The following is a 19,766-nucleotide window of genomic DNA, read 5'->3' on the forward strand; positions in this document are numbered from 1 at the left end:
TTTGAGAGTTTGTTAAAAGTCTGTTTGTGAGCATTCTTAGCAAGTTAACATGCCCGAGTTCAAAGGAGACAGGTGATGGAGGCAGCAGATAGTACAGGAGGCAAAGTAGCCATCCCATCTCCTCCACAGATATATTTTTAGGCTTATGTCCATCTGGTAACTGAAAGTGTGTTCTCATTGACATGAACTTATCCCTCCTTTTCACAGTTCCCTGGCAAACATTTATCCCTCAACTAACACCACCTAAAACAGATCGAGACTGGTCATTGATCGCATTAGTTTGTGGGACCTTGTTGTGTCCATTCTAATGGTCATGATTCCCTAAATAATCATTAAATCTCTAAAATAATTCATTGACTACAAAATGGCTTGGAGCATCCAGAGTACATAAAAGATCCTCTATATATCCAAGTCATATTCTACCAGCAGAGCTTCAAAATCAACATTTTAATCCTTGTGTTCAGCTCCTTCAATGAACTCGCCCCTGCCCATTTTGAACCTCCCACAATCCTCTGAGAACTCTGCTTTTCTGACCTTTTGTACATCATGAATTTCCTTTGCTCCACCATCAACTTTGCCCTCAGCTAATCAGGTCATAAGGCACAGAATTCTTTTCCCAAGACAATCCACAAAACTGCCTTTCACTAAGGCTTTGCTCACCTGGTGCAATATCTCAAATGTTGTTTGGTGTCAAATTTGAATAGTTGATGTTTCTGTGAATGACCTTGGGATTTTTTAATCTTTTAATATGCAAACTGTTAAAAATCCAAGTGTGTGCTTGCACAACAACCTCATTCATATTGTATATACCAAGGCCACACACTCAATTTGCAAGTGTGGATTTTTGGTACACATGGTTGTTATTCTGCCATCCAGGTAAAAGTATTTCATTAACTCTGCTGGTATGGTAACAGGTTGCAAAAAGGCTACAGATGTATTATGTCAAGGATTAATGTGGAAAATGTCTTCCTTTCAACAGGGTGCAGTCACAGGCAATTTAATTAAGGACAATTGAACTTTTCTTTAAATGTTGCAGCTATGCTCAAGGGTGTAAGATACTATGGTTTCAGATAGTAACATATTGGACAAAATACTAAACAAAGCAACAAGATGTTTTCTATTTGAATTGCACACATGTTCTCTGGTTCTGCAATGTTTTCCAACTCCAGGACCATCCATATCTATTGAGCAAATAATACAGCACATGTCAACACAGCCAATATGATCACAGCCCTCAGTTCCTTAAAAATTAGTTCACGGGATAGGAGTTATCCTGGTTGGTCAGCATTTATTGTCCGTCCCGAATTGCCCTAGAGAAGGTAGAGAAGACAACGGAGTGGAATGCTGGGCATCAGAGAACGTTTAAGAGTCAACACATCACTGAGTCTAGAATATGTTGGCAACGAGGGAAGGACAACAGATTCTCTTCCCTAATGGACATTAGTGAATCAGATGGGTTTTTACAACAGTCAACAATGGTTTGTGGCCATCATTAAATTCCAGACTTATTAAATTTGAATTCCATAAGCTACCATGGTGGGATTTGAACCTGTGCCCAAGAGCATCTGAATTACTAGTCCACTGACATTACACCACACGATCGCCACCCTTATTCTTCATCCCACATCAATCCTTGACATGATACATTTTCGTAGAATAAGGAGGCCATATACACTTTGGAAAATGTCAACAGAGTAGACAAGCAGAGGGGCTTAATGGTACACTTAAGTTGCAACATAGGTTGGGAATGCCAGAAGAAAAGCAAACAAAAGCATTGGCTTTCATTTCTGGAGGGATAGAACTAAAAAGCATACAAGTTATTTAAACTTGTACAGAATCTTGGGTCACTTTGATCACTCTGAACAGTTCTGGTCTATCAAATCTAAAAAAGGCACATAAAATGAAAAACACATTTAGGATACCAAAATTGATGTTGTACCCAACAGGAAAGGTTGAACAGGCCAAAGCATTTATGGGTTGAGGGGGAAGAGGAGTGATGGACCTGATATAATCTTTTCATAATCATAAAGACCTACGTTAAGCACAAAAATATAGTTCCTGTTGAGGCAAGGCCAGATGTCGGGTTGTAAATATAAGTCACAAATAAATTGAATCAGGAATTCAAGCAAATTCTTTATCCAGAGAGAGCTTAGAATATTGAACAAGGAACAGCACGGATGATTTAAAGGGGAGAAAGTAATAGGATATGCTGATGGGATATGTTGGGCCAAATGACTTGCTTATGCTCTGTAAATATATTGTAATAGTATGTAATGAAGTTGCTCAAGAGCAGTGAAATATTTATTTGGGCCTGCTGCCATTTCTGGAACCTGCACTCCAAAAAAGATGCCAGTGCAGTTTTTTTTAATATCCGTCAACCTTGGAATAAAGACAATGTTAGCAAGGCCAGGACTTCTTGTCCATCGATCGCTAAGTGCAGTCGAGAAGGTGGCTGTGCTTCAAGCTACTTCATTGTTGTAAAGCATTTTTGGAGACAGAGGATCCGATAAGCTGCAAGTTATTTAATTACTGGTCAACCCTAGCTATACCGATTGGTGTATAGGATTCTTACAGTAGTTACCACCAGTTCGGAGGTGAGTACATTGCAGTTGGATTAGTCAGTCCTAAAAGCATGTGTACAAATATTTTGCACGATGTAGTACTATGCCAGGTCAGTCTTAATCCCTAGTCAATGACTGCCATTTTCTGAACGTGACAAGAGATCAAAAATAATAGGTCAAGTCCTGAAGTACATGGTCTTTTAGTGGAAAATTCAAACTACTAGTGGCAAAATCACCAAGGCCGGTTAAAAAAAAAAAGAGATGAAGACCATTTTAAACTTTACTGTTTATTAAATGAATTCACCCACCTTAAGTTTTTTCACAAACTTGAATGAGAAACAGTCTTATCAATTACAGCAAATTTGTGAGATATTCTCACAAGAGAAAGTAAACTTCAGGTAGTTGTACTCCACCCGATTTTCTTTTGACAGGATCATTAGCAGCTTTTAGTCAGAGATTTATCATTTTTCTATGGTATTCTAAAGGGAAAATTTGACAGCCAAGTATATTAACTAGCCAGGTCATTTTGCCCTACAGAAACAAAATGTTTTTGAAAGGTGAGGATTAAGTTTTTGTTGAAATCAATAAAAAGTTCTTAAACTGTGACCACCTGAATGATTTTACCACTACATTTTTTTTATTTTTATGAAGCATTTGGTCAAACAATAATTACCCAATTCAGAGACTGAAACGAAGAGCATCTCGCTGCATCTTATTCACATCTTCAAGACTAGCTTTAATTTTAGGAAGTCCCAACTATACACGATATTCTTTTCTCGCAAATTCTAAATGCGTGTTTTGGTAGAACCAGACTGTAAACAAACGCAATATTACTTGATACACAAGAGCTGCTTAACAGAAAGTCATTTTCATAAATACAAATATTAAAACAATCCTCAACACACTGACGTCACAATTAATCTGCACCACAATGCAGCAAAATAATGAGCAAAAACTTCCAACAATTCTTATTGAATGAGTTTAGTTTGCATAACATACACAACATTCTAAAGTTTTCTTTTAATACAGCTCTTTTTCCATCGAGAAGTTCCAGAGCATGCCATTATATACACCAACTACTGCCTTTATTAACCAATAATCTTGTGTAACATATATATCTGCTATGATCAGGCAACAAATGTCTTGGTTTCACTCCCTCATCTTTACCCCTCCCCCCCCCATCCAAGTAAAAGCTAAGATTCCAAATGGCTTTTAGATCACCGATGTCATCATTGCCTTGATAAGAGAAAATAAGTTACTCTGCACCACTATTGGATTTATTTGTGGTTCGAAACATTATTGTGGCCATACATTTCAGATATCCAGGTCATTTTTTGTGGGTATTTAGTATTGAGGAAAATTGACAAGACATGAATAGGAAGTGAGGTTTTTGAGAGAGAGAAAGTTTTGGATCCATTAAAATTAATTGCTGTAAGTTTGTCCTTCAGGGGGCTGTGAAATCTTCATATTCTCTTTGCATGTCATCATACGTCGTAGGTCTTGAAGTACAGCCTTAATACTATAGGAATTTTGCCACTTAGATAGAACAGGTATGCTACGTGTATCCACCTGCAGGGAAGGAAAAAAGTTGTGTAAAATGCACAAGTACAATTTTAAATTTTCTTTTAACATAGGCAACCAACAATCAGGCACACGGTCATGGTTTAAAGTAAAGTAACCAAGAGTCAGCCAATTTAAATTTATCCTTGAAAGTTGTCAGGAGATTTTCATCAAGAACGAAAGCTTGTCCGAGGTGTATTCAACATTTAAAAAACTTGCTGCAGGTTTTTTCCTCCTGAATTAGGATTCTAAAAGGAAAGTGACATTTTCTGATCGGATATTCAGAAATTTAGCCAAAATGAATTTAAATGTCCATGAAAAATACATTCTTTGATAGGACTGAATAAATCTATTATTCTATTTCAGCTCTGCCGCCTAAAGTCAAAATCTCAACGACTTAAATCTCACCACACAGAATTAATTTCCACCACGTTGTGCCTGCCGGTACATATTCAGATAAGCTTTTTGTAATTATTCCAAATCCTTAATGTAGTTGCCTAATTTATCAACATGAGAAATAATTTAGCTTACTACAGTCAAACCTTGTTCATAGATTAACAGGTGGTTTAATCAAGGAATTGCATTTTATTAATAGCCTACAAGGGGGTACACCAATATCTATTGCTTTGGTCCAAGTTTTGATCCCAACAATATTAGGTTCACACTGCAGTGGCCTCTCCTCATCGATTCCACTGTACTATCAGCAGAGCGGCAATGAGATTTGGTGAGAATGTGGAAATCACAATGATGCAACAGTATACAGAATCATGAAATGGTTACAGCACAGGAGACTGTTTTGCCTGTTGTGTCCATGCCAACTCTCCAAGAGCAAATCAGTTCAACCCATCAACCACCCCGTGCCCCACCCACTCCCTACCTACGCTTTTTCTCTAGGTGCTTACCAATTCCCTTTCACACGTGACAACGGAGTTGGCCTCCACTACACGCTCAAGCAGTGCATTCCAGATGCTAGTTTGTATCACCATTGCTTCTTTTGCCAAATACCTTAAATCGATGTCCCCTCCATTAATAGAAAATGTTTATCTCTACCTGTTCTGTTTAGATCTTTTATGGTCTTGAAAACCTCACCAAATCTCTTCTAAATCTAAGGGGAACAACGCCAGCTTCTCTAATCAATTTGTGTAACTGAAGTCCCTCATCTCCGAAACCATTCCACAATCATAGAAAATAGGAGTAGACCATTCGGCTCTTTGAGCCTGCTCCACTATTTGACATGATCATGGCTGACCTATACTCCAGCATTCTCCCCATACTTTCGTCTTTTCAACACCCTTGCTAAAGCCTTCACACCCTGCCTAAAATACATCACCCAGAAGTGGGGACAACATGCCAGTTAAAGCCAAACCAATGTTTTATAAATGCTCAACATAATCTTGTTTTTGTATTTAGATTTATAAAGCTCAGGGTCCCATATGCCTTTTAAACACTTTCTCAATGTGTTCCACCATCTTCAATGATTTGTGCATGTGCATCTCCATCTCTCTTCTGTTCCTGTACTCCCTTTAGAATTGTACTCTTGTTTTGCCTCATTCGTCTGAGCAAAATGTATTAACTTCACATTTCTCTGCATAAAATTTTATCTGCTCATTCAGTTCCATTCCCTTCATTCCATCAGCCTCTGTCCTCTTGAAGCCTCTCATTATCCTAGTCACAATTCATAGCACCAAGTTGTGCCACTTGCAAATTTTGAAATTGTGCTCTGTGCATCCAAGCCTAGGTCATTAATACACACTATATATGTGCCAATGGTAGGACACAAGTTTGTCTTTTCAAATGTAATGTCCTAATTACAACTACACCATTGAGACAAACGGGAAGAGAAATTAGAAAGGCTTCCTTGTACTGCTTCCTCTGTAACTGTGCACTAGCTCCCCATCATTTTCCTGCTTACCAAAGAACATGCACAACAACAGATAGCAGGGAATTAATTATTAGTTACCCAAAAATAACTTCTGCAATTGTTTTGTGTGCATCAGCATTCCCCTACCCCACAATCCTTGGTAATATAATGGTGCAAAGACACAGAATCTCTTAGCATATTCATTTCTTTTAGGTGGGGAGTTACAAAAGGATTTACCATTTGCCATATCTCAGTGGTTGTACTAGTTAGTGAAAAAATGCATTTCTATGTCACCTAATCACACCTTAAAATCTCATCAACTTCACACATTTTTTGATGTGCAGTAACTTATATAGATAAACGTTTATGCACCACAATGTCCGAAGCACCAATAAATCAAACTACCAAATGATCTGTTTTGGTGCTGTAGGTTAAAATAAGAATATTAGTCAGGGGAAAGAGGCTGATTTTCATGTATAGTTGGGTTTTTAAATACCTACCTGATTCCTTGGTTTGACATTCCGTACAGATATGGCAAATCCAACATTGCAGCACTTTATTGTACTGCAATAGAATGCCAGCTTGATTGCTTATTAAATTACTGGAATGAGGGATGAATCAAAATTAAATGAGAATACCTCCATTTGAGCCAAGCTGATAGTTAATGGGAGTGGGGTGCAGTTCTTGCAGGGGACAAAATAATTCCAATTAAAGCAAACAGTTTTGCAGTGGCATCACCCAGCATCACTGATGTGGATCCCAACTGTTACTCTACTTGATTAAAGCTGCATCACTGCACTGCCAAATACAGAGTGAGAGAATTATCACAGTGCAGTAGCCCCATCGTGTCTGCACCGGCTCTCAATGAGCATTTCACCTAGCTTCTCCCCATAAACCCTGCACATTGATTCTTTTCAAATAGTCACCTAATTCCCCACTAGAGTGTCTGGAGTGAACTTGCTTCCGCCACACACTCGGGCAGCACATTCCAGGCAGTAACCACTCGCTGTGTGAAAATGTTTTTTTCCCATATCACTTCTGCTTTTCACCAATTACCTTAAATCTGTTCCCTCTGGTTCTCGATGCATCCACCAATGGTAACAGTTTCACCCTATCTAAACTCATCCTCACTTCCACTTATGTATTCTGAACAGCTGATCTTCAAAACTGACGAACATACATGCTGATCATCTACATAAATTCTCAGCGCACCACATGCAGCAAAACTCAATTAAAGGCAAAAAGAAGATTGGAGAGTCAGAAGAAATTGAGAAAGGTCAAAAGGCAAAAAGTGAATGTATCTTAGATTGCCAATATGCCAGTCATTGGATAATAGTTTACTCACCAGTCCATTGGAATTATTTATCCCATTCATATTTATTTTTGTTACAAATCTAACAGTTGGAGCTATATCAGGATATTTACTTCCACACTCTATTTTCAGGCTGTATATTCTGTTTTCAAAGCAAGTCTGAAAAAAGAACATTAGAATTTATAATATTTCATATAGCAAATGCAAAAGTAGGAGTGCAGACATATAAAACATGATCCTGAAAGACTTTTGCATCAAGTTTCACCGGGCACTATGTCAACTGCAACTGAGTGGCAAACAGGTAGGTTTTTAAACTGCTCAGTTGGAAACTGCTTCAGATTTCACCACCGACAATCCAATGCCAACACCTTTATTTCCTTTCAGATAAACCTGAGCAACACAGAGGAGCAGTCAAGGATCAAGGACTCCAATCTTTCCTTCCATCACTAGTTCACCTATTGGATCTTTGTTTCCCCTATATGTAGAATCAGCTCAGCAGCATCCAGCTGCAATGATGTGCTACTTTACGCTCGTAAAGATCACTTGGTGGATTAAACTGGGCTTTAAAGATTCAAGCAATTTGAATGCTTTCCTGCTGTTCAGTGGCAAGTCAAGATCCATGCCAGCATCAATGTTCCAGCATTTACAAGAAAGCTGCCTCAGAACATGTCAATCTACATATCCTTCAATTATACCACCACCCTCCCCTGCCCCCCAGTCTTTAAAACGCTAGTGTACATTAGGTGTGAAAAGAGGATGGTTTTTCCATAGCTCAAGGACGGACTTCCTTCAGCTGGTCCTTCGTTTCACCAAGGTGAGTACCACCGAGGCCCCAAAATTTCCATAAAATGGCAAATATCTACCTCTGAACCTTCTACCCACAGGCTTACAGTATCAATACAGCACAAGCATTAAGGTATTACACAGCATGACAATAGATTACAGCCACTTTTTGGAGTTCATGGGTATTTTGGAAAGGGTCCCTGCTAGTAATCATTACAGCAAAATTTGTGGCAATCAACACTGGAAAGTGGAAAAACAGGAGTATAATTTTCTCTTCAAGATATAACACAATAATACTTTACATTTTCAAATCCCGGCATTGCTGCTAAGTTACTGACCCTGGGTGGCCCAATAATCATTCCTGTCCATCGTGTGAGTGTCATATCTTCATCATCCTCGAGGCCCCAGCTCACAGTTCCATCACCTACACCTTTCTGGCCTTCTTCAAGCTCTTCCAACAAACAAAAATTGCGAGGAACTGTCCAACATAAAAAAAATTTAGTTAGTTGTTGCACGATAAGGCAACATCAAGATTTGTGACCAAAAAGAAACTCCATCAAAGGACCAGAACTATCTTCTCTTGCATATCAAGTTAGAAATATCCATACGGTCTACCAAATGCAACAGTACAAACTATGCAATTCAAGTTTTGTCTGCACATTTTAAAGTATGAAAAGAGTGTTTATGATTGAATTAACAGAAATTGAACTTTAACTATAAACATAAAGTCATTTTTGCTTTATCCTTAATGCGTTGACATTGTTCCAGAAAATATACAATTACAGAAGGTACTCCCAGTAATATACATTTTTAATAAATCTTACACAACCTAAAAATCTAGCAGTTTCATAACCACATTCTGGTAATTGAAGCCAGAAACCACTTCACATTTCAGTCTGCCAAATGTAATACACAGCAAACATGGGCCTATTGCAGAGAAAGGTAATTGCTGGATCGGTTTTACACAATCCCACACATATTATTACAATGGTGTGTATTTTTGCTGCTTGCAGCGTGTGGTGCTTTGCTCCCGAGACAATAACTCCATCCATGTTCAGAACTTGTGTAATATTTGCCGCTTCGCTGCAAACCACATATTCACGCCATGTCGAAGACCTGCTATTTCCACGTCCATAACATCGCCCATCTCTGCCATGCCTCAGTTCATCTGCTGATAAAATCCTCATCTATTTCTTTGTTAAGGGTTCTTTGCTAAGGGCAGCACGGTAGCACAGTTGCTTCACAGCTCCAGGGTCCCAGGTTCGATTCCCGGCTTGGGTCACTGTCTGTGCGGAGTCTGCACATTCTCCCAGTGTCTGCGTGGGTTTCCTCCGGGTGCTCCGGTTTCCTCCCACAGTCCAAAGAAATGCGGGATAGGTGGATTGGCCATGATAAATTGCCCTTAGTGTCCAAAAAGGGGAGGTTGGGTTATGGGGATAGTGTGGAGGTGTGGGCTTAAGCGGGGTGCTCTTTCCAAGAGCCGGTGCAGACTCGATGGGCCAAATGGCCTCCTTCTGCACTGTAAATTCTATGATTACCTCTAAACTGGACTATTCTAATGTTCCCCTGGCCGGCCTCTCTCATTCTCAAGTTTACGGAGGTCATCCAAAACTCTACTACCCGTGTCCTTAGTTGCACCAGTCCCATTAGCCCATCATCCCTGTGCTCCTGGTTGAGCAACACCTCAATCTCTTTGTTTTTGTATTTAGATTTTCTTATCCTAGCTTTCAATTCCCTTCATGGCCTCGCTGCTCCCAATATCAGATCTCCTCTAGCCCCACTATCCTCAGATATCTGTGTTCCTTATTCTAGCTTCCTGAGTATCTCTAATTCTAGCATTCCATCAGCTGACATGGCCCAAACTCGCCAATGCCCTCGCTCAACCTGTCTCACCACCTTTCCCCCTTTTAAAACAGTCCTGAAGACCTACTTTTTTTTTAATAAACATTTTATTGAGGCATTTTTGATACAGCAACAACAAAATAAACAATATACATGAAACCATAAACATAGTGCAAAAGCCATTTACCTCTTGTACAGGTCCCACCATAATTGACCCCCTACTCTAATCTAAACTATTCCCTCCCCCTTCTGCTGACGATTAATTTCCTGCAAAGTCGACGAACGGTTGTCACCTCCGGGTGAACCCTAACGGTGACCCTCTCAAGGCGAACTTGATTTTCTCCAAACAGAGAAAGCTAGCCATGTCCGATAGCCAGGTCTCCGACTTCGGGGGCCTAAAGTCCCTCCAAGCTAATAGCATCCGTCTCCGGGCTACCAGGAAAGCAAAGGCCAGAACGTCTGCCTTTCTCCTCCTGGATTCCCAGGTCTTCCGATACCCCAAAAATCCCCACCTCTGGACTCAGCGCCACCCTTGTTTTTAACACCGTGGCCATGACGTCCGCAAACCCCTGCCAAAATCCCCTAAGATTCGGGCATATCCAGAACATGTGGACATGGTTCGCTGGTCCTCCCGCACATTTTGCGCACCTGTCCTCCACCCTAAAGAATCTGCTCATCCGGGCCACTGTCATGTGAGCCCGGTGAACAACCTTAAATTGTATCAGGCTGAGCCTGGCACATGTTGCGGACGCATTGACTCTACTCAACGCGTCTGCCCATAGACCATCCTCTATCGCACCTCCCAGCTCCTCCTCCCACTTGCGCTTCAGCTCCTCGGTCCGCGTCTCCTCCGACCCCATAAGCTCCTTATAAATGTCCGAGGCGCTTCCTTCTCCTACCTACCCTCTGGAAACTACCCTGTCCTGAATCCCCCTTAGCGGTAGGAGAGGGAAAGTTGACACCTGTTTATGAAGGAAGTCCCGCACCTGCAGATACCCGAATTTGTTTCCCCTCGCCAACCCAAACTTGTCCTCCAACGCCCTCATACTCAAAGCTCCCCTCTATAAACATATCCCCCATCCTCTCAATCCCCGCTCTCCACCATAACCGGAATCCCCCGTCCATACTCCCCGGGGCAAACCGGTGATTATCACAGATTGGGGCCCAGACCGATGCTCCCACTGCTCCCACATGCCGCCTCCATGGCCCCAAACTCTCAGGGTCACCACCACCACTGGGCTGGTGGAGTACCGTGCCAGCGGGAACTGCAGAGGCGCAGTTACCAACGTCCCCAAACTGGTGCCCTTACATGAAGCCGCCTCCATACACACCCATCCCCCACCACCCACTTCCTGATCATGGCTATATTAGCCGCCCAGTAATAGTTGCTAAAATTTGGCCCTCTCCCCGACTCCTCTCAAACATTACCTTCCTTACTCGCAGGGTCTTGCCCGCCCAGACGAAGCCCGTGATCACTCCGTTGACCCGCTTAAAAAAAAGGACCGCGGAATAAAGAATTTCAGACACTGAAATACAAATAGGAATCTCGGGAGAACCGTCACCTTCACCGTTTGCACCCTCCCAGCCAGAGACAACAGAGGCGCGTCCCATCCCCGAAAATCGTCCTTCATTTGGTCCACCAGCTGGGCCAGATTCAATTTATGCAGCCGGTCCCATTCCAGCGCCACTTGAATGCCTAGATACCTAAAGCTTCCCTCCACTGACCTAAATGGCAGCTCTTCCAGTCGCCTCTCCTGTCCCCTCGCCTGGACCACAAACATCTCACTCTTTCCGATATTAAGCTTCGACCCCGAAAACCGGCCAAATTCCCCTAGAGCCCTCATGATTTCTTCCATCCCCTCCATTGGCTCCAAAACGTACAGAAACAGGTCATCCGCAAAGAGCGAAACCCTATGCTCCCCCCCACACCCCCCCCCCCCCCACCCCCGGCCAAACCGCGGACCAGTCCTCTCCAGCCCCTCGAGGCTCTCAGAGCAATTGCCAACGGCTCTATAGCCAAGGCAAACAACAGTGGGGATAGGGGGCATCCCTGTCTCGTCCCCCAGTGCAGTCTAAAATTGTCCGATGTTGTCCTATTCATCCGTACACTTGCCACAGGAGTCTGATACAGTAACCTGACCCAGTCAATAAAGCTCCGCCCGAATCTTAACCGCCCCATTATCTCCCACAGATAGTCCCATTCTACCCGATCAAAAGCCTTTACTGTATCCATTGCGATCACTACCTCCACCTCCCTACCTTCCGGGGGCATCGTGATCACATTTGACAGCCTTCTTACATTGGCCACCAACTGCCTGCCCTTAAAGAACTCCGATTGGTCCTCCCCAATAACGTCCGTAACACAATCCTCGATATCGGAGGATAAGACTTTGGCCAGCAACTTGGCATTTACATTCAACAGGGAGATCGGCCTGTCAGACCCACACAGCTCCGGGTCCTTGTACCGCTTATGAATCAGCAAAATCGTTGCCTGTGACATCGTCGGAGGCAACACCCTTCTTTTCCCTTGCCTCATTAAACATCCTCATCACCAATATCCCAAAGAACTTTTCATAGAACTCCACTGGGTACCCGTCCGGCCCCAGGGCTTCACCCGACTGCATGGCCTTCAGACCCTCCACTATCTCTTCCAACCCGATCGGGGCCCCCAGCCCTTCTACACGCTCCCCATCCACCTATGGGAAATTCAGCCCCTCCAAGAAATGCCTCATCCCCTCCGGCTCCATCGGGTGTTCCGACCTTTGCAGCCTGCTGTAGAAATCCCTAAATGCCTTTTATTCACCCCTACTGAATCACCAACCAGGTTCCCATTTCGGTCCTTTACTTTCCCTATCTCCCTAGCTGCCTCCCTTGTCCTAAGCTGCTGTGCAAGCATTCTGCTGGCCTTCTCTCCATGTTCATAGATTGCCCCCCTCGCCTTTCTCAGCTGCTCCACCGCTCTCCGTGGTCAGCAAGCTAAACTCCGCCTGTAACCTCTGTCATTCCCTCAAAAGCCCTGCCTCTGGGGTCTCCGCATACCTCCTATTAATCTGTAGTATCTCCTTTACCAGTCGATCAGTCTCTGCCCTGTCCACCATCTCCCTATGGGCCCGGTTTGAGATCAGCTCCCCCCTGACCACTGACTTCAGTGCTTCCCACACCACCGCTGCTGAAATTTCCCCCGTGTCATTGACCTGCAGGTAGCTCTGAATACATTTCCTCAGCCGCTCGCACACCCCTTCATCCGCCAAAAGTCCCACATCCAACCTCCAGTGCAGGCGCTGGTTACTATCTTTACTAGCCTGCAGGTCAACCCAGTGCGGAGCAAGGTCTGAGATTGTAATCGCTGAGTACCCAGTGTCCACCACCCCAGCCAGCAAGGCCCTGCTCAAAATAAAAAAATCAATCCAGGAATACACTTTATGCACGTGGGAGTAGAAGGAGATCTCTTTCACCATCGGCTGCCCAAATCTACCTGGATCCACCCCCCCTCGCTTTCTCTCCCCCCCCTCTTTCTCTCTCCCCCCACCCCCACCCCCCTCTCTTTCTCTTCCCCCCCCCTCTCTTTCTCTCCCCCCCCTCCCCTCTCTTTCTCTCCCCCCCTCCCCCTCTCTTTCTCTCCCCCCCTCCCCCTCTCTTTCTCTCCCCCCCTCCCCCTCTCTTTCTCTCCCCCCCTCCCCCTCTCTTTCTCTCCCCCCCTCCCCCTCTCTTTCTCTCCCCCCCTCCCCCTCTCTTTCTCTCCCCCCCTCCCCCTCTCTTTCTCTCCCCCCTCCCCCTCTCTTTCTCTCCCCCCCTCCCCCTCTCTTTCTCTCCCCCCCCTCCCCCCTCCCCCTCTCTTTCTCTCCCCCCCTCCCCCTCTCTTTCTCTCCCCCCTCCCCCTCTCTTTCTCTCCCCCCCCTCCCCCTCTCTTTCTCTCCCCCCCTCCCCCTCTCTTTCTCTCCCCCCCCTCCCCCTCTCTTTCTCTCCCCCCCCTCCCCCTCTTTCTCTCCCCCCCTCCCCCTCTCTTTCTCTCCCCCCCTCCCCCTCTCTTTCTCTCTCCCCCTCCCCCTCTCTTTCTCTCTCCCCCTCCCCCTCTCTTTCTCTCCCCCCTCCCCCTCTCTTTCTCTCCCCCCCTCCCCCTCTCTTTCTCTCCCCCCCTCCCCCTCTCTTTCTCTCCCCCCCTCCCCCTCTCTTTCTCTCCCCCCCCTCCCCCTCTCTTTCTCTCCCCCCCTCCCCCTCTCTTTCTCTCCCCCCTCCCCTTTCTCTCCCCCCCTCCCCTTTCTCTCCCCCCCTCCCCTTTCTCTCCCCCCTCCCCTTTCTCTCCCCCCCTCCCCTTTCTCTCCCCCCCCCCTTTCTCTCCCCCCCCTCCCCTTTCTCTCCCCCCCCTGCCCTTTCTCTCCCCCCCCTGCCCTTTCTCTCCCCCCCCTGCCCTTTCTCTCCCCCCCTCCCCTTTCTCTCCCCCCTCCCCTTTCTCTCCCTCCCCCCCTCTTTCTCTCTCTCTCCCCCCCTTCTCTCCCTCCCCCCCTCTTTCTCTCTCTCTCCCCCCCTCTTTCTCTCTCTCCCCCCCTCTTTCTCTCTCTTCTCCCCCCCCTCTCTCTCTCTTCCCCCCCCTTCTCTCTCTTCCCCCCCCTTCTCTCTCTTCCCCCCCCTTCTCTCTCTTCCCCCCCCTCTTTCTCTCTCTTCCCCCCCCTCTCCCCCCCTCTCTCTCCCCCCCCCTTTCTCTCCCCCCCTCTTCGCCCCCCCTCTTTCTCCCTCTTCGCCCCCCCTCTTTCTCCCTCTTCGCCCCCTCTCTCTCCCCCCCCTCTCTTTCTCGTCTCCCCCCCCCTCTCTCTCCCTCTTCCCCCCCTCTCTCCCCCCCCCTCTCTTTCTCTCCCCCCCCCTCTCTTTCTCGTCTCCCCCCCCCCCCCCATCAGCTCCATGAACCCTCTTAGTTCCTCTGCCATTGCTCGCACCCTGCCTGTTTTCGAGCTTGACCGGTCCAAGCCAGGGTCCATAACTGTGTTGAAGTCCCCTCCCATGACCAACCTGTGCGAGTCCAGGTCCGGTATCTACCCCAGCATCCTCTTTATAAACTCATCATCCCAATTTGGCACATACACATTTACTAATACCACCTGCACCCGCTCTAGCTCCCCACTGACCATAATGTACCGACCTCCCACATCCGAGATTATTCTACCAGCCTCAAACATCACCCGCTTATTGATCAGGATTGTGACCCCTCTAGTCTTTGAATCTAGTCCCGAGTGAAAGACCTGACTGACCCAGCCTTTCTTCAGTCTAACTTTGTCCGGTTAGACTGTTGCGTCTCCTGCAACATTACCACGTCCACCTTCAATCCCCCAAGATGAGCGAACACATGTGCCCTTTTGAACGGCCCATTTAACCCTCGAACATTCCAGGTGATCAGCCTAGTGGGGGGGGGGGGGGGGGCTCATTGCTGACCCCCCCCCCCCCAACCAATCAGCCATCCCCTTCTTTAGGCCCGGCTCCAGCCCGTGCCTCCACCGGTCCATGCCTAGGCAGCCCCCCACCTCCTCTCTGTCCCTCAGCCCAAGTCCCTACCTCGTCAGCAGAACATTCACCCCCCCCCCCCCCCCCAGTAACAACACCCTGTAACGCAACCCCTTTACTAAACCAAACATATGCACACCCCGCACTGCGCTTCCGAAAGCTAGCTCGCCCAGTTAGCTTTGCGGCCCCCACCCCCGGCGCTAGATAGTCTCCCACCTATTGTTCCCTCCCCACCACTCATACAAACTCCAACATCAAACAATCCCCACACAATTGCCCAACAGAAAAACACCAAGATCAAAACAAGCACACCTCCATTCCCCAACAGTGGAAATGAAAACCTTAACTCACTCAGCTCTACCACTGGTTCCAAATCAATGCAAACGGCATCACAAACATCTTCCATGAAATGCAAAACGAGAAACTTTTTACAAACACAGTGAAACAAAAAGAAAAAACAAAAACATGAACGTTGAAGCCAAGTTCAAAAGTTCTCAATCCATCACCAGCCCTTTCTTTTTCGCAAAGTCCAACGCGTCCTCAGGCGACTCGAAGTAGAAGTGCTGGTCCTCAAGCGTAACCCAGAGATGGGCTGGGTATAAGTCAAAACTTCACCTTTTAAAACCTACTTCTTTGACCAACCTTTTGACCTCTTAACCAAATATTGCCTTTAGTGACTCAATGTTGAATTTTGTTTTATAACGCTACTTGGGACATTTTATGTTAATCACTTGTCATGTGAGTGTCCCTTTAGGAAAGGTTTGTTTGACCACATGGCTTGTAGCACGGCTTCAGTGATGTCATTTGTGGGTGGAGCTGGGCTGTGGCGGTCAGGTGAGAGGAGGTTTTGGTGTTTTGGTTTCCTTTTCAGTTTGTTGGTTTGGACTGTAGAAGAAGAGCGGTGCTTCACTGTTTTCTTTTTAAAGCTGTTCCAGTGAGCAGAAAGCACACTGGGTGTGGCAAACTGCTTTGGTAACTTTAAAGATAGAGTTGCTTTCCGGAAAGAGTTTTGAATCTGCTGGTTGGAGGCGGGATCTCAGAGAAAGGACCAGTCCCATTCAAGTGAGATTACACTGTGCTGGGCCATGCTGTTGAAAGAGTTTATTGGATTTTATATCGAATTGAAACAGCTACGAAGGGGGATTCATTAAGAGTTATATACATAGATTACTGTAGCTGTTGTGTATGTTTTTTCACGTTTGTAATGGAGAACAACTTCTTGTTAACTATTTTATATATGTTAACTACATTCTTACATTAAACTTTGTTTTGATAAACACGCCTAGGAAGTCTGATGAATCACACCTGAAGTGAAGGCTCTTGTATTCATCCTAGCCAAATTCTACATAAAAGATATAGGTCTGGTGAGCTTCATAATACACTTGAGTTTCTAAGCCCTGGCCCATAACACACTTTACAAGTTCTATGAGCCAGATGCCATTAGCTGGATTCCTCCTTTCTGCACAGCAGAAAAGGCTCCTTTTAAAAAAAACGGCTGTCCCACTTTTTCCGGGTTCAGGAGCCACACCCTATGGGATCACCAATCTTGTGATCAAAGGAGGAAAATTTTAAATATTCAAACTTGGAATGTTACACTTCTGGATAATCTCAAGAGTCCAGAAAGCAGAACTGCAATCGTATCATGTGGGAAATCAAGATATCAAACTGCCTTCAACGAGACCCGCCTTTCTGGGGAGGGGCAACTGAACAAGCAAGAGGAATTTACCCTCTAAATGGAACAGAAAAACTAACAGCACTCATGTCCACAGAGTTGGCTTTGCCATCCAGAATAGGGTCTTGAGTGCAGAAATTTTATGAAAAACTCATGACACTTCACCTTGAGCTCAGTCATAACCAATATGCCACCGTCATCAGCGTTTATGTTCCGACCCTGGACTTCAATGCAGAAGGAAAAGTTCTATTCTGACCTGGATGATGTCCTCACTGCCATCCAAAGAACTATGATCCTTCTGGGGGCATTTAATGTCAGGGTTGGGCAAGACTCCGATGCCTGGAGCCATTAGAAAAAACAGGGTGGGAAAAGTCAGTGTATTGCAAATGGAGTCCTCCTGCTGACAAAGTGTGCTCAGTATGGCCTCACCATAACTGATGCCCTTCTATCAGAGGGCAAAAACAAAATGCATGGATTTCTCCAACATCATAGCACTAGTATCTCATAGATTGTCATTGTTCGGCTCAAAGATCGAAGTGTTGGCTCTATCACTCAATCCGTGCAGGGGACGGATGCCCAATAGACAGATCTTCGACCTGCTTGATCAGTGACAAACATCCACCAAAACATTGCAACGCAAATGTCCCAGAGGAAGATTAATATTTCAGCTCGACTGAAGAGAGGGATATCAAGCCCAGTTTGGAAAATGTTCACACATCTGTTTGGAACAGCAGGATCAAACAAAGTCAGCTGTACTCGGCTCCTGTTGACCATTGGGTTTAAGTGCAAGCATCACCAGGGCTGATTCAATGAAAACATTGTTGCAATACGTAACCGCCTAGAACAAATTAGGCTTCATTGCCTGGCAGAATAGTCCAGGTTACATGTAAAGGCAGCAGCATTACAACAGTTCAAGGCGGATACCCAAATGCAATTTCAGAAGATAAGGACGAGGTGGAAAGAGAAAGCCTGTGAAATCCAAAAGTTCGCTGACCATGACATGGGTGTTTTGAAGCCTTCAAGGTCAAGATATAGACCAGGGTCAAATGGACAAAATCCCCTTCGCTCACTTGATATCCATCTTCAAGGATGACAATGCCATCTATCGATCCTGAAAAGGACATCTTCAACAACTAAACTGTGAATCCAGAGTGGCAGCTGACGGTAGCAGAGATGCTTCACAGCATCAGGGTCCCAGGTTCAATTCCCGGCTTGGGTCACTGTCTGTGCGGAGTCTGCACGTTCTTCCCATCTGCTTGGATTTCCTCCCACAAGTCCCAAAAGACGTGCTTGTTGGGTGAATTGGACATTGAGTTCTCCCTCAGTGTACCTGAATAGGCACCAGAGTGTGGCGACTAGGGGATTTTCACAGTAACTTCATTGCAGTGTTAATGTAAGCCTACTTGTGACATTAATGAAGATTTGATGTGATATTCTTCAGGCCATCCCCCAATATGCTGTGATAAAATCCACGAGTGAACCACTATCAATGAGAGAGCAGCAACATGCAACCAAACAGATCAGAAACAACAAAGTGTATGGCCCCAATGGTATTCCAGCTGAGGTCTTCAAAGTTCACCGATCTTTGCTCACATCAAGACTTCATGCGCTTATCCTTTGGACTTAGTTCCTCAGGTCCCATGGAGGACAATGAGCATCATGACTCTGCCGCTAGCCCCAGTCAATCGCAATCGTTTTCGCTCGAGCCCAGGTGGTGTCCCACTCAGGGGTGCCCTTAAAATTCTTCGCCAGATTTTCTTTTTCCAGCTTACGGCCTCTGTTCTACTGTAAATCTAGCGACGCATACGCCCAGGAGACATTTTTAATCTGCCTGCTTCACTCATCTGTCACAATACCATCTAGATGGAAGACACAACCACCGTGGATATACATGATCTACAGTTTGCAGAGGATTGCAGTGTTATTGCCCACCCTGCACCATATTTACAATCAACTCTCGATCTCTTCAATTCTGCAAACAAGAATAATAATAATCTTTATTATTGTCACAAGTAGGCTTACCTTAACACTGCAATGAAGTTACTGTGAAAATACCCTAGTTGCCACACTCCGGCGTCTGTTCGGGTACACCGAGGGAGAATTCAGAACGTCCAATTCACCTAACAAACACATCTTTCGGGACTTGTGGGAGGAAACCGGAGTGCCGGGAGGAAACCCACATAAACACGGGGAGAACATGCAGACTCCACAGTGACCCAAGCGGGAATTGAACCTGGGACCCTGGCGCTGCTGAGCAACAGCACTGTGCTACCGTGCAAACTTACCCTGACCCTGAATGTTGTCAAAACAAAACGCATATGAACCCAAACCTGGTCAGCCAAATAATCCACCTGTCATACAAGTTGAAGGAGACACTCTGAAAAAAGTTAAGTACTTTCTAAATCTTGGCAGTGACTCCACTCAAAATGCCACCACTGATTAGGAGATCCAACAGTGGATAAGCTGTCCACAAACCACAGCAGTAAGTATTTGACAACAAAGAACTCCTGCATAGGTCAACAAAAGCCCTACTGTACTGCAGCGAGACCTGGATTGTGTATCAGCAACACACAAGAGCACAAAAAAAAATTCCATCAGCAATGCCTCTGCTGCATACTCTGGATTTAATGGAGGACTAAACAAACGCTAGTGTCCTTCCTGAAGCCAGCTCCACAAGCATTC

The 19,766-nt window shown here is 45.3% G+C and overlaps 1 protein-coding gene across 1 annotated transcript in view; it reads right to left on the bottom strand.

Annotated features, from left to right (window-relative positions):
* Window positions 1-2,832: 2,832 nt before the first annotated feature.
* Window positions 2,833-19,766, bottom strand: part of ube2v2 (ubiquitin-conjugating enzyme E2 variant 2) — a 31,838-nt gene continuing 14,904 nt past the window's right edge. Inside the window, exons 2-4 of the mRNA XM_072467799.1 lie at window positions 8,416-8,555; window positions 7,328-7,453; window positions 2,833-4,130 (exon numbers count right to left, since the gene is read on the bottom strand). Of these exons, the coding sequence (XP_072323900.1) occupies window positions 3,984-4,130; window positions 7,328-7,453; window positions 8,416-8,555 (413 nt within the window). The 3' untranslated portion in view covers window positions 2,833-3,983. The remainder of the gene's footprint in view (window positions 4,131-7,327; window positions 7,454-8,415; window positions 8,556-19,766) is intronic.

This window comes from Scyliorhinus torazame, chromosome 11, assembly GCF_047496885.1.
Source record: "Scyliorhinus torazame isolate Kashiwa2021f chromosome 11, sScyTor2.1, whole genome shotgun sequence".
Taxonomy (NCBI): Eukaryota; Metazoa; Chordata; class Chondrichthyes; order Carcharhiniformes; family Scyliorhinidae; genus Scyliorhinus; species Scyliorhinus torazame.